Source organism: Salvia miltiorrhiza, chromosome 1 (genome assembly GCF_028751815.1).
Source record: "Salvia miltiorrhiza cultivar Shanhuang (shh) chromosome 1, IMPLAD_Smil_shh, whole genome shotgun sequence".
Classification (NCBI taxonomy): domain Eukaryota; kingdom Viridiplantae; phylum Streptophyta; class Magnoliopsida; order Lamiales; family Lamiaceae; genus Salvia; species Salvia miltiorrhiza.
The window spans coordinates 45,846,141-45,859,696 of NC_080387.1; the positions used below are offsets into that span (position 1 = coordinate 45,846,141).

The window sequence follows — 13,556 nt, forward strand, 5'->3', positions numbered from 1 at the left end:
CTTGTAATTAGGGAACATGTCAACTCACAAATCTAATTTTGATGCTTGTATGATGGTTCGGGTTGATTGAAGGATGATTAGTAGTTGGGAAAATTACTGTTTGCCACTCGAGTTAAAATTGTCTTTTGACCTCTGTTCCTTTTTGTTTTGTCATACTGCATGAATAATGGCGGATGCAGATAGGAACATGGGGGTGCAGCTGCCCCCAAAAAAAATATTAGTAGTATTAATATTCATATATAAATTATTTTAGATTTAGTTTTTACACCACCAATTAAAAGTTTTAATCCAAAATAAAAGAGAAATTCAGTTTTTAAAATCTTAAATTCCATTGCCCCAACTAAAAAAGAGAGCTCATCATCTCTTTTTTTTCATTCTTTTGATCAAACCCATCATTTAATCAATCAATTACCTCAATTCTTAATTAAACAAAAAAGTTGAAAGTATACATTTTGCATTTCGAATGCAAAGTTATTACTATTATATTTGTATTTTAGTAAAAAAAAATGTCTAAAATGTATTGAAGGCCTCAAAAAAAAAAAAATCGGGGGCATAGAAGTTCAACTCCCTCAAAAAAATCCTAGCTCCGCCAGTGTTTATAAGATTATTTTTTGCATCCCCAATTTAAAAATTCTGGATCCGCCTGCAACTTGAACTTTGTGTGAAAAAATATCTTTTCTTGACCTCAACTTATGTTTATAACTAAATACACATCAACTGCGAATTGATAAGCTTCAGTTTATCTTTTAAGAATAATATATGAGCTGTAGCTTATCTTTTAAGAATAATATTGATTCTACTCTCACATGAAGTACGCATCATTTCAATAAATTTACATATAATTCAGTTGCACTGATGTAATAGCGATTGTTCACCTATATAAGTCAATCCTCACTCCTATATTCCAACTACTAAAAAAAAAGAGAAGAAATAATAATAATAATAATAATAATAATAATAATAATAATAATAATAATAATAATAATAATAATAAAGAAGAAGGAGAAGAAGAAGAAACTCAGATCATGAACATTTTATGTAAACTTGAACAACTAGATCCAACTATCACTCCTAAAATGATGAAAATAACCTAAATGATGATTTTGGGGGTAAACAAAAAGTCTGCTTGAAAAGCAAGAATTTAGACTGCAAATTGTAATAAAAGAAAATTTCAGATGACACAGTGGTTTCTAGAGTGATAGATTCACAGCCAATGAACAAAAGAATAAACAATTCCTCAGGTCCATAAAATCTCTGATTTTCTTACAAGTCTAATGATGAAGATGTTGTTTTTGATGCTTAAAAAATTACAGCGTATCTAATGACAAACAACAAGCACTATATGGTCACTAGACATCAAATCTTTGGAAGCGACTCTGCACGAATGAACTCTTTAAGAATCGCTTTCTCTTCATCAATACGCTTCTTCTCTTGTCTGTTTTGAGGCTTTGCCTTTCTTTTCTCTTCCAATATCCACTTGAAGATCTCACGTTGCTGATCCTCGGGAACCGGTTTTCGCACTGGCACGGGCCTTTCGACAGGGGGAGTGATGATTATGGGCTCTTCTTGGGCAGGGGCAGTCACTGCGGTAGGAGGGGAGGGATGAGGCTCTTCTATGGCTTTTTGTTTCGCTCTTTCTTTCTTACCGCCCTGTGCAAACATGTAAGCTGCAAATACATAAACAAACAAATATCAGATCCCTCTGAGGCATCATTCATCAATGGCTCCATATAACTTAAAAATCAAGAGCACAGGAGACACAAGAACAAGTTGGTCATTCCCAGTCTCTCTTTCTAATAGAATAGGACACCGCATGGATAAATTTCATGAAAACAATCTGACTGGCAAGAGGAGCCAGTTGCCGTGGACAAGCAAAACACGCCAGCTAGTCGAGTAATGGAGCAATGCATTAAGTGTCATTTTTGTTTAATCGCATTCAATCAGTATATCTTCCGTGAACCTGAGTGTTTATGTTACAAACCACAACAATTACATCTGCACTTTCTGCCAGTCTCTGCTATGCTAAATCATCTTATTATTCCCAACTTCACTATTAGTCATTTTGTTTTTGTGGTCATTCCCTTCACAGCACAGAGTCTTCTAAGAACGTAACAGCATGAATCGCTTCTTTAAACAATGTGATCTGCCAGGCATTCTTGCACCTCTGAAATTCCAGAAACTCAAAACAAAAATTCAATGCAGACCTCACCATTTTTTTTCCCAGGTGTGGAAATTGATGCCGCTACCAACAAAACAATGCAACCAATCACTGCTACTAAAGGCTTAACAGATCTCCCCAATTTCATGACAACAGAAACGCCATAAACCTTAATCATTATCTTGATTCCAGACCATACATAGGCCATAAAATCTTCAGCAACATGCTATCCAGATATCCTATGACCCTCTCCGGCCAAAGCAAAAGCCGTTAGACATAATCATGAATGATATAGGCATCAGATAGTAGTATCTACTTTCAGCAACTGTAAACTTAGTTAACTGACTGTAGTTCTTCCATTGCAATGCTATCATAATCATGGTCATACTATGACACGACCTAGTTTCTGGCGATACTAGGAGCTCTAGCACCAGCATGATTGTTTGCCACCAATAGTTTCCATAATAACTCGTTAACAACCATATCTGAAGCCATCGCTGGTCCAGGTCCTATCAACTCTTATTTCAGTGAGGTTGAATATAACAAGCCATGGCAAAAAACCATGACATACCCCTCACTTTACCCAACTATGAAAGCAAAGTATAATAATTACCAACACACTCATAGAATTAGCAATCTCCCCCAGCATAGCAGTCAGTTCTAACTTGCATCTCCACAATATATTTCAACCATCACAACTCCGCTAGTTCATGAATCAGAGGCTGTAGCAAGGAAAGGCCACACTTTTTAAGGCACCATTCAAATTGAATTCTTCATTAAGTCAAATACCAAATGAAAGTCACAAAAGTGAGCTCGATTTCACAATCATCTTCCTGACACAATGGAAAATCATAAAATTATTCAAACTCGTTCTTGATACATAGCTCCATACTGCCAATGGGAATCACCAGCTAGGAGCAAAAATTGCACAAAAAAGGGCTACTATCTAAAGCTGTTGTTATTAGACTGTTCTACAAACCCACCAAGATAGGGAAAGATATGCATCCACTACTTGAGAGATGAAATTTCAAACCGCATTAAGGACAATTAATGTCAATGCATTTCCCGTTGCCAGAAAAAGGGAAATGGTTCTCATCATTGAGCTTTAGCAAAAATTCATGGAAATACAGATACTTAAATTAGCAGTCAACTCAAGATTTCAGTTGTGATTTTCTTCAAAATGCGCTGCACTGAAACATTAAAGAAAACGAAGAAACATCAAATGAGCGACCGGATCAATCTACCAAGCCAGACTGTAATTTTCATCTGAAACTCTCAGATTTATACATTACCCTAATCTGGAAGCATAGTCCCGATCTGGAAACATAAATACTTTTATGGAGAATAAATTTGAAGGTGTAGCAAGCATAATTCAAACAAGTGCACATATCCATAATCAGAGCACAAGAACGCTGAATAAACTAAAATGACTAAGAAACAACAGAATTTTCGTAATGGACTTTCAGATTATAACGATTGTTGATAGAAGAGAAACGATACTCACCGCCAAGGCCGAAGTTGAAAATCAGAAAAACACGCCAAAGAATCCTGAAACGTTTCACAGCAGGTTCACTTGGAACCTGAACTTGATTTCCATGTGGGCTCCCCTCCATTTCCCTTTTTCCTTGTTAACGGAATGTAAACAACTGAACTACCACTTGAATGTTCCTTGCATTTAGGGCTTGGGATTTTGCAGTAAATTAGTTTTTGATTTGAAAAAGGAAATGATTAGGAGATGTTTTGTTGAAAATTTGGGACTTTAATTTAGTTCTAGAAAGTAAGTAAGAGGAGTATGTTTGAAGGGATTTTGACAAATAAAATTATGAATTATTTTGAAGTTGTAGTTTTATAGTGACTTTTTAAAGTATGGCTAATTAAATTAATATCTTTTCAATTTTTATAATCACGTTCCTCAAATTTTTTTCGATTGCCGAATTATTAACTTCGAGTTTATGTGGATTTATATTCATCTACGATATTGTTTACAATAAAATTGCTTAATATTAAAAATTATGTTGTAGATTGTACTAAACATTGTCGTTTAGGTCTCAAAAAAACGACGTTGTCTTTATTAATCCACCTAGGCTCCAATTCAACACTCTGGTGATCGAAAAAAAATTGAGGGATAGAATTGCAAAAACTAAAAAGATAGTGATTTACTTCGTTAGACTTCAAAAGTCACATTAAAATTGCAATAATTTGTGATTTTATTTGTCAAAACCTCTTGTTTTAATGAGGAGTTTGGTTTGAATGATAATGCATAATTAATAAAATAATTCACCGTGCAAGTTGAGATATCTATCGCAAATTCAACCATGCAAATCAAACCTTTGATTAAGTTGGATTACTTTATCAATTAAACCAAGCATATTCTAAGTCTTTGCTTATTATTGCAAATTCAATCAAAATTAAAATGGTTTTAAATTATGAGACGCTTGATTTAATGGATGCGATAAATAAAAATGATATTATTGATAGGATTGAAGTATGATTAAATAATCAACTAAAATTTTAATTGATAAATAATAATCTAATTAGATGATTAAAATGTGAGCTGAATTATTCATCAAAAGCCTAATCATGCAAACAAAATGTCTTGAAGGCCTCATCATGTTAGTCAAATGCATTGAATTAAATTGAATTATTTTATCAATCATGTTTTATCATTCAAACCAAACATTTCATCAAGGGAAAAAGTCCAAATACCCTGAGGACCTGACGTATGCCTCAAAAACCAAATATAACTATGAACTATATTTTTGACCAAATTAAAAAAATCAGACAATTAACCTTAAATGACTAAGAGTATCTCCAATTGCCAACCTTATAATACAAAAGTGTGACACTATTACACTAAATAGTATCCCTCTGCACACCAAATAAATACTCATTTGGGATTAACGGGTTCTAAGAAATTAATTAAGCATGTTTGAGTGGGATAAGGGTCCCATTTTTATTGTGAGTGAATTGTGTGGGGTATACTTATCAATAAAAGAAATGAGTATTCATTTGGTGGACAGACCAAAAACGATATACAAGTACTCATTTGGTGGCGGAAATGAGCACATAATTCCATTTCCACCTTCAGCCATCTCTATTATACATAAAGAAAAAAAAATTAAAAGATAATTTTTTAATTATCTATTTTTTATTAATATATGAAATTCATTGTAACTAATGCAGAATAAACACTACGCTAAATAATAACAACAACAATAATAATAAATAAAAACAAAATACTACAATGAATGTTGCTCTATTAAATATTAATAGAGCAACATTGTTTATTGCATTAATACACCCAGTAGACCGTAGAATAATGCATGGTTGGAGTGAAATGCTGCTTTAAAATAACGATTGACGCTTTGTTCTTGTCCAGTCGAATGTGAAGGAAAGGTAAAGTCAAACATCTCCTATTGGATGACCGTCTTAAACCTATTTTGAAGTAGCATTGGAGATGGTCTAATGGGATACTACCCTCAATTGTAAAAGCAAAAAAATAAAATAAAAATGTTTTAGTGGGTTCTATTTCTTCGCATCTCCACTAGATCTTTTTTATCCACAACTTCATTTCGATGCCGTTTGAGTCTCACCTTCTTTCTTCCTCCCAACAACTAGACCTCTAGCAGTCACAACAACTACCTACGCCTCACCTTCTTCTTCTACCCTAACAACCAGACTTCTTTGGCAGCCCTGATGGCTACCTCGACCTTGTCAACTCCTCATAACAAACTAAGAATAGCTTGGTTGTCGTCGAATTCAACTCCAAGCTCGACTTCCACTTCAACGATCCCGACAAGAACCACATCTGATTGGACATTGAGAGCTTGATCTCCATCAAGACCGCCAATCCAATATTGTGGACCCTCAATTTGAAGAGCGACGCCAATATGTTCATGTAGACCCTCAATCAAGTGGAGAAGTCAAGCTCAAGCAGTGAGTTCAGCCAGAGCGAGTCTGGAGGCCAGTTCATGCTAAATGGAAAGAGAGAAAAAAAAATACACGGTAGTGATAATTTTGAACCACTGGCCCTCTGATCAAGTCGTAGAAGGAGATAAGTGCATCAATGTTATAGTGACGGTTTGTCGCAGTGTTTGGTGATGGTTGTGTAAGAAGGAAGGCGTTCACATGCAGGCTCAAGTATCTCGAGGTTTCTTGAAGAACCCCAACTCGTCTCCCCTATCGATTGGAAATAAAGCAAAACCCTTAATTTTGGATTTAAATTTTCAACAGACAAGCACAGTAAAACGACGTCGTTTTATTTAAATCTAAACGGCGTCGTTTCATTTAACGAACAATGATGACACGCTGGATCTCCAACTGCCAGCTCGGATTATATTTGGGGGAAAAACGGACGCGGGGGAAAATTACTATAAGTGTTCCAATTGATGGATTCTAGTTCAGATTTTTTTTGTCATGGGAAAAAGCCGAATTTTGAAAAAGTATATGGATTTAACGGCAATTAACCCTAAAATTAATAACCAAATCCTTTATATTGTAATTAAAATTTATTAAATAAAAAGTTTTAACGGATGTGGATGAAGAGTTCTAATGAATAGTGATGAGGAGTGAAGTATGTGAGCCTTTAGGATCAGGACACGTGGCGTGACTGGGCAGACCAAAGTAGTGTGGATGAGCAGATCGTATTAAGGCAGAATAAATCACTCCCGACATAAATAGCAGAGTTCGAGAGAACTGCAGAAATTGGGCAGAGAAGAGAAGTCCGAAGCAACCTTCCAGAGCAGACTAACTGAGATGTTCGTCCAGAGAAGATGAGCATCCACAGGTTTTCAGATGAGAGAACCAGAGGAGGGCTTGGAAAGCTGGCTCTGTATTTGGGAGACAAGGACCCGACAAGACATATGTCAATGATAGGCCTAGTCAGTTAGGTGGTTAGCGCACGAAAAAAGTGACTTTGAAAAATTACTATCTTGTCCTCAGTTGTAATGCCTATAAATACCCGTGACCTTGAAATAAACGGTACACTCTCTCTCTCTTTTTCCAATAGAACTCTCTTTTAGCTTCCTAAAAATATGATAATCATGGGAACACAGGTAGATCATAGGAGAATTCCTACCGTATATCCGATGAGTTTAATTATAATTTCACCAAATAGTAGTACTTCCTCCGTCCCAAACGAAATGTCATGTTTTCCTTTTTGGGCTGTCCCAAACGAAATGTCCTGTTTCCTTTTCTGGCAATACACACTCTCTCTACACTTAATATTTAAATAATTTTCACCAACCCACTTTATCTACTTTATACACATTTCTTAATCTACGTGCCGAAAAGAAATAGGTCATTTCGTTTGGGACGGAGGGAGTACTACTTAAATAATTATTAACATATAAAATGTAAATCATAATATATATTTAAATTTATTATATGTCTAATATACTATTAAATACTCCCTCCGTCCACCAATTCAAGGCCTACTTGCCTTTTTGGTCCGTCCACAAAAACAAGGCCTACCTATTTTTGGTAAGTTTTTATTCATTATTTAATCAAAAAAGTCAAAGATTCTTTACAAAAATGTGGGACCCTTTCTCCACCCAACTAATAAAAATACACATTTTCTTAAAAAGTGGGACCCTTTCTTCACTCAACTAATAAACCGTGTTTTTTCATATAGGCCTTTAATTGGTGGACGAAGAGAGTATATACAATTGACCTTACATTAAGTATATATGAGGGATATAATAGACAAATTAATTTTTTTAAAACAAGACTCTTTTATAATAAGTATAAATTTTTAATATGTCAGTTAGGCCTAGCTCAAGTATCGAAGTTGAGGCAACCAAAGATTATCATTTGTGAGAGGTCTTAGATTCAATTCCCGCCTGCATGTATTGTAGATTTTCCACTTTTGTGGTTAGTGTTTCTAGCTTTGTTTGGGTAGTGGTCTCACCTGCGTACGATTATTTTTTCACCTTTGTGTGGTATTGAGGTCTTGTCTGCGTACGATTTGCTTATTTGATTATATTTAAATACTTTTTATAATTTTAATTAAAATATATATATAATTTTAATATTTACTCCCTCCGTCCCTGAAATAAGTTCATCTTTTTCCTTTTTGGGACGTCCCCCAAATAAGTTCTTCTTTCTTTCTTTTCATTATTGGACAACTACCCCACCACTAATAATATTTTATTTATTCTTACTTTTCACTTTTTCATCACTCTCAATACTAGTTATAATACTTTTTCACCTTTTCACCACTCTCAATACTAAATTTTTCTCCACTATTAATACACTTTACCACTTTTCTTTAAAACCCGTGTCATCCCCAAAGAGGAACTTATTTTGGGGACGGATGGAGTATTAAATAAGCGGCCATAAAGAGTGAATATTGGGACTATAATCACCCGTAGAAAAAATAATTATGGGCATGTTAGTGACGCAGCACGGCGGTGAATAATTCTTAAAAATGGGCTGATCTTCATAGCCCAGCACGACTGGGCTTGAAATGAACTTCCAAGTCCAACCCTTACTGGTGTAAATCCGGATGAACGTGCATTCACTTCCATTAGAATTCATCAATTTTTAATTACTATATTTTATTAATTATAATTTAAATTTAGTTATAATAGATACACTAAGGTGTGACTCTGATGATAATTACCATAATTATATGGTTATAAATGTCTGATTTCTGAAGATGGCCAGATGAAAAAAAAAAATAGGTTTGAGTCGAAAATGGTTACATCTGTGTAACTAGATATTTAGAGTGTTTGGTTGAGCTTGTAATATTAATAAGTTGTTTAAAACATATAGTTAATTAATTAGTTCTTTCAATGAATTTGACAAATATTTTAAAAAATAATTTTATTGCACCCCAAATAAAATGTTAGGATCTTATAAGCTCCTTTAAAAAAATAAAAATAAAAATTTGAGACATTTGAAGTGGGACGGAGGAAATATATATAATATTAGGAATCGTTTCTAGTAAATGCTTTAATTAACGACTTACTTTTAAATTAAAATCCCACATTTATAAGTTCAAATATAAGAGTTTAGAAACTTTCTACAATAGGCTTAGCCTCAAAATGGAGAAGAGAAGTGTGGTGAAGAAAAGAGAAAAAAGAAAAGGAGAAAGAAAGCAGACACACAGTATTTGAAATTTGTATATATGTGGTTTTAATTGAGATACATGTAAATGCAATAATAGAGGTGAGGTGTATGTGCAGATTCTGCAGGGGAAAAAGAAGACTTTTTAAACAGACTAAAAGGTGCGATCGACATGTACATGTTTCGTATCATCATAATCAAGCGGACTGAGGCCCAGGCCCCCCATATTATATACTCATTCATTTTCCATAATATTAATCGCCAACTTTTTTATTCTACTTTAATAGGCCATAAGCAGGCCCGGCCCTTGTGTGTATCAAGTGGGGCAATGGCCTAGGGCCCCAAATTTTTGGGGGCCCCAAAACATAGATCCAATACTAATGTTATACCTTAATTAAAAAAAAAAAAAAAAAAAAACTTTCACTACCTATAGGTCAGCAATCAACAGCAAGATAAAAAAAAAAGTTATATTCCAAATCCCTAATCTTAAATGGTAACAGAACATAAAATGACTCTCTATTGCATAAATTTATATTACTAATCATAAGATACTAATTTTATTGGATGAGAAACGTTGCATAAATTAATATTGTGTTAACTTTAAGATGCCCTGAAACATAATGATAAATTTGACATTGATGCTCAAGATTTATTTTTTGAATTACAAGTGTTACAAATATGTTTACTACAAATGAAGTTCGAAGTTCTTGAGTTTGTTAAACTTTCATATTGTTTTTCTAATGATTCTATTGCATATAGGATATTGTTGACTATATCGATTACTGTAGTTTCAGCTGAAATAAGTTTTTCAAAGTTAAAATTGATAAAATCATAGTTCATCTGTCCTACGAAGTTTGAGCAGTATTTCTTTTTGAGTTGTCCCGTGAAACTTCAGCACTTTCTTTGTAGGAATTTTTTTTCTCTATATTCACCTTTTCATTTTTTGACCTACCGCACTTAACGCACAAAATATTGACATTTTAAAACTCATGCCGAAAAGAAACTGCTCAAGCTTCACGGAACGTAGGGGTTATTTAACTATAGGGCCCCTTTTTTTATTTTCGCCTAGGGCCCCCGAAATGTCAGGGCCGGCCCTGGCCATAAGATTTGGGCACGAATATTAAAAAAAAAAATTATAAAATAAGAGAGAGAAAATAACTTTTTTAGGGTAAATTTGTAAAGAAAAGTAAAAGAGAGAAATGAAGATATTATTGTCACAGTGAAAGAAAAATAAGTTATGTTTAACATTTGAGGTAAATAATGAGTTGTGTGCATGAGGTGTTTGTTATATGTATGATTTTCTATTTTAAGAAATGGTTTATTGAACAGGGACGTCCAAATAAAAAATATGGCATACTGAATTGAGACAGAAAAAATATGTGCTTTCCAATGGCGTCGGAAGTTTTCACTTTCAGTCCCCCCGTTGCCACAACATATACTATATGTTTTCTGATCGCACATGCATTAAGATTATATATACAAATTAATTAGATTTATACCCTCTCTTTCTCTGTCTCTGCACTAATCTCTGCAAATCGTAAATTAACCAAATATACAAGGATTAGGTTAAAAATTCTGAATTAGATAAATCATTGCTAATACATCAGGCGCTAATTGATACATATATGTGATACACTTGTACATTAATAAAAGGGATATATAGCTCATCTCTATATAGGAAGAAGGGTTGTTACATTAATTAATATGAACCAAGCTGATGAGGGTCACCGTTGTCCCATTGTCTACAACATTACAGATCAGATAAAATCATGCATGCCATGTTTCCGTATACTACATAAACATATAACAAATCTATCTTTAAATTATGTAATAACAATTAATTATCGAATTCAATATTCATATATATATGGATCCTCACACCAAATCTATCCAATCAATCAAGACATTAATATCCATTCATTATCGAAACTAAATCTATCCTACCCAATCGTTGAAGGGAGACAATAATTAATATAATTTGATATGATATTGATATATATAAAATTGAGATCGAGCTATATATGTATGGTTTGGAATATAATTTTGATTAATTTTATTTTATGGGAGATCATTAAGGTTTCATGAATGAATCCACATTGTAAGTTGATGATAGATGATGAACAAGTGATCCATATCCACTTAAGTAAGTATGAAGCCGTCCAAATCATTCCAACGGTTTGCCACACAATATTCAATATTAATACTCATTTTTCCTTATTTAAAATCATAAAACGATCAACACCAGAAAATCTAAGTGGTGGACCTTCTACAAACTGATGGATCACAAAAAGAAAAGAAAAACTAAAGCTCTCTCTCTCACACATGGAATGAAGATCTCTCCCTGTCTGTGTGTCTGAATCAAGAATCAAACTTGATGATTAAACATCAGGCATGAACGAGGCCAGAAGATAGAGCCATGAGCAAGATGGCAGCTTCCTTCTCATCTTGAGGGAAAACTCTATGAATTGCTAATTTGTTGCTCAAATTTATCAAGAAATCCTCGAAATCCATCTTCTTCCCACTAGATGATCCACCGCTCAGTTTGCTGCGCTTCTTCAACCCACTTTTGCCCATCTTCTCCTTCACCACCAGCTTCGTCGATGGCGAGGGCGCCCCTCCGCCGTTGGCAGCCGCAGCCATGGCGCGCCTTGCCTTCCTTTGCCTAATCCCACACGCATTGCAAAGAGACTGCAAACCAACAAATTAACATTTTATTTATTTATGAACATAGAATCATGTAAAAAGAGAAATTAATTAGTATGATACTTGACATATATAGATGCCAAAAAGAAGAAGAAAAAAAAACAGTAGTACCTTGGGGCCTTTGGGACCACTTCTCCAAAGAGGGGTCTTGGTTGTGTGGCAATCTGAGCAAACCCTAATTGGGGTGTAAGATGAGCTCAAATCAGTTTCCACTGAAGACGAAGGCATCACTTTTTTAACTTCACCTACGCGATCCTGCTTCTTCCTCATCCATTTTACTCCACCTTCCTCATCTTCAGCTTTCTTCCACACCCTCAATTTCACCCCATTTTCGACCTTCTCATAAGATGATGATCCTCTATCATACCCATAATACTCATCCTAATTCGGATCAAATTCCAACATAGATTCATTTTATGCTACAGATCATGCAAGAATAATAAAAAAGTTAATAAGTTTGTATATATACCTGGGGGTGGTATAACTGGGGGTGATAAAACCCCATGTGATCTTGAGTTGGATTGAAGAAAATACGATATGAAGCAGAAGAGGAGGAGGAGGAAGAAACAAGGCCAAAGTTGAAGGGCGGCTGCTGCTCCTTATCCTTCATTTGCTCCATAGGAGAGAGGTTAAGGTTGATAGGAAAATACTATCAATCAAATTTGTTGGATGATCACATTAAGGAGTGGAAATGATCTGATGATTAGAGGTGTTTTAAAAGAAGGGAAGGGGGGTGGGGTGGGGTGGGGTGCAGTAGACATTCACGTGACATCATGACAACCAAACAAACAAAACGCAAAAGAAGACAAAGTAGAAAGGAAGGAGCAGAATGCTACCACACGACAGAACCCTATCTCCAACACTTCTATTTCTAACACACCAATGCTTATTTTATGTTCCTTTGGCTAACAGATCCACTCTTAATAAAAAGTTTAGTATAACCTCAAATATACAACCGTTAGTTTAGTCGTTATCTGCCTTTTCCATAATTAACTTGCTCTATGCCAAGCCTATATATATATATATTTTGGAGGGCTATATATATTACATTAGGAATTTAGGTCGCAGTCATTTCAAATTCGTTTGGGGTTGAGGGATATATCATTTAAGTTTTCCATTAAAAGTCATACTCTGCTGCCTGCAGGCGTCTAGTGCCTTTTATGCATGTGTTTTAGCTATAAGAAATCAAACTTTTAATTGTTTAAGCAAACCAAACACCTACCGAAGTAAGGATATAATTTAGTTTTAAATTAATTAAACCAAATAAGCTAGCTATGTACGTGACATACACAAAAATATGCTTATTTTAAGATCGCGTTTATATTTAGAGGATACTATTATTTATTTAGTGGTGCGTATTGGTGGTCGTGTCGGAGCCCTGCTGCTACACATCATCCAATTAATTTTCTTTCTCCAAATTTAGAAAAATTCTTAAGATCTCAAGCTTTCCTGATGAGTACATTGAGATTTGAGAAGATAGTGGACGAAGATTCACCACCTAAATTCTCCAAAGATTCTAGTTGTAATATATTATGTTAATTTCATTACTAAGGATATATACATATATGAAATATTGAGGATATTTTATATGCATGGGTAGATAGCATGACACTTGTGAGTGAGTTTT

The 13,556-nt window shown here is 34.4% G+C and overlaps 2 protein-coding genes across 4 annotated transcripts; both read right to left on the reverse strand.

Annotated features, from left to right (window-relative positions):
• Positions 1–1,187: 1,187 nt before the first annotated feature.
• LOC130986447 (uncharacterized) lies at positions 1,188–3,980 on the reverse strand. 2 transcript variants are annotated; one of them, XM_057909859.1, is made up of 3 exons: positions 3,663–3,965; positions 2,210–2,991; positions 1,188–1,667 (listed from the first exon to the last, which is right to left on the reverse strand). In XM_057909859.1, the coding sequence occupies exons 2-3, from the start codon at positions 2,364–2,366 to the stop codon at positions 1,357–1,359; spliced, it is 468 nt and encodes a 155-aa protein (XP_057765842.1). In that variant the 5' UTR covers positions 2,367–2,991; positions 3,663–3,965; the 3' UTR covers positions 1,188–1,356. The 2 variants fall into 2 exon arrangements, with proteins under 2 accessions (XP_057765842.1, XP_057765847.1); XM_057909864.1 differs by lacking the exon at positions 2,210–2,991 and having other exon boundaries at positions 3,663–3,980.
• A 7,436-nt stretch (positions 3,981–11,416) lies between these two features.
• LOC130986457 (GATA transcription factor 21-like) lies at positions 11,417–12,916 on the reverse strand. 2 transcript variants are annotated; one of them, XM_057909874.1, is made up of 3 exons: positions 12,399–12,916; positions 12,041–12,310; positions 11,417–11,914 (listed from the first exon to the last, which is right to left on the reverse strand). In XM_057909874.1, exons 1-3 carry the CDS (start codon positions 12,546–12,548, stop codon positions 11,612–11,614), a joined length of 723 nt encoding a protein of 240 aa, XP_057765857.1. In that variant the 5' UTR covers positions 12,549–12,916; the 3' UTR covers positions 11,417–11,611. The 2 variants fall into 2 exon arrangements, with proteins under 2 accessions (XP_057765857.1, XP_057765866.1); XM_057909883.1 differs by having other exon boundaries at positions 12,041–12,265; positions 12,399–12,785.
• Between the last annotated feature and the right edge of the window lie 640 nt (positions 12,917–13,556).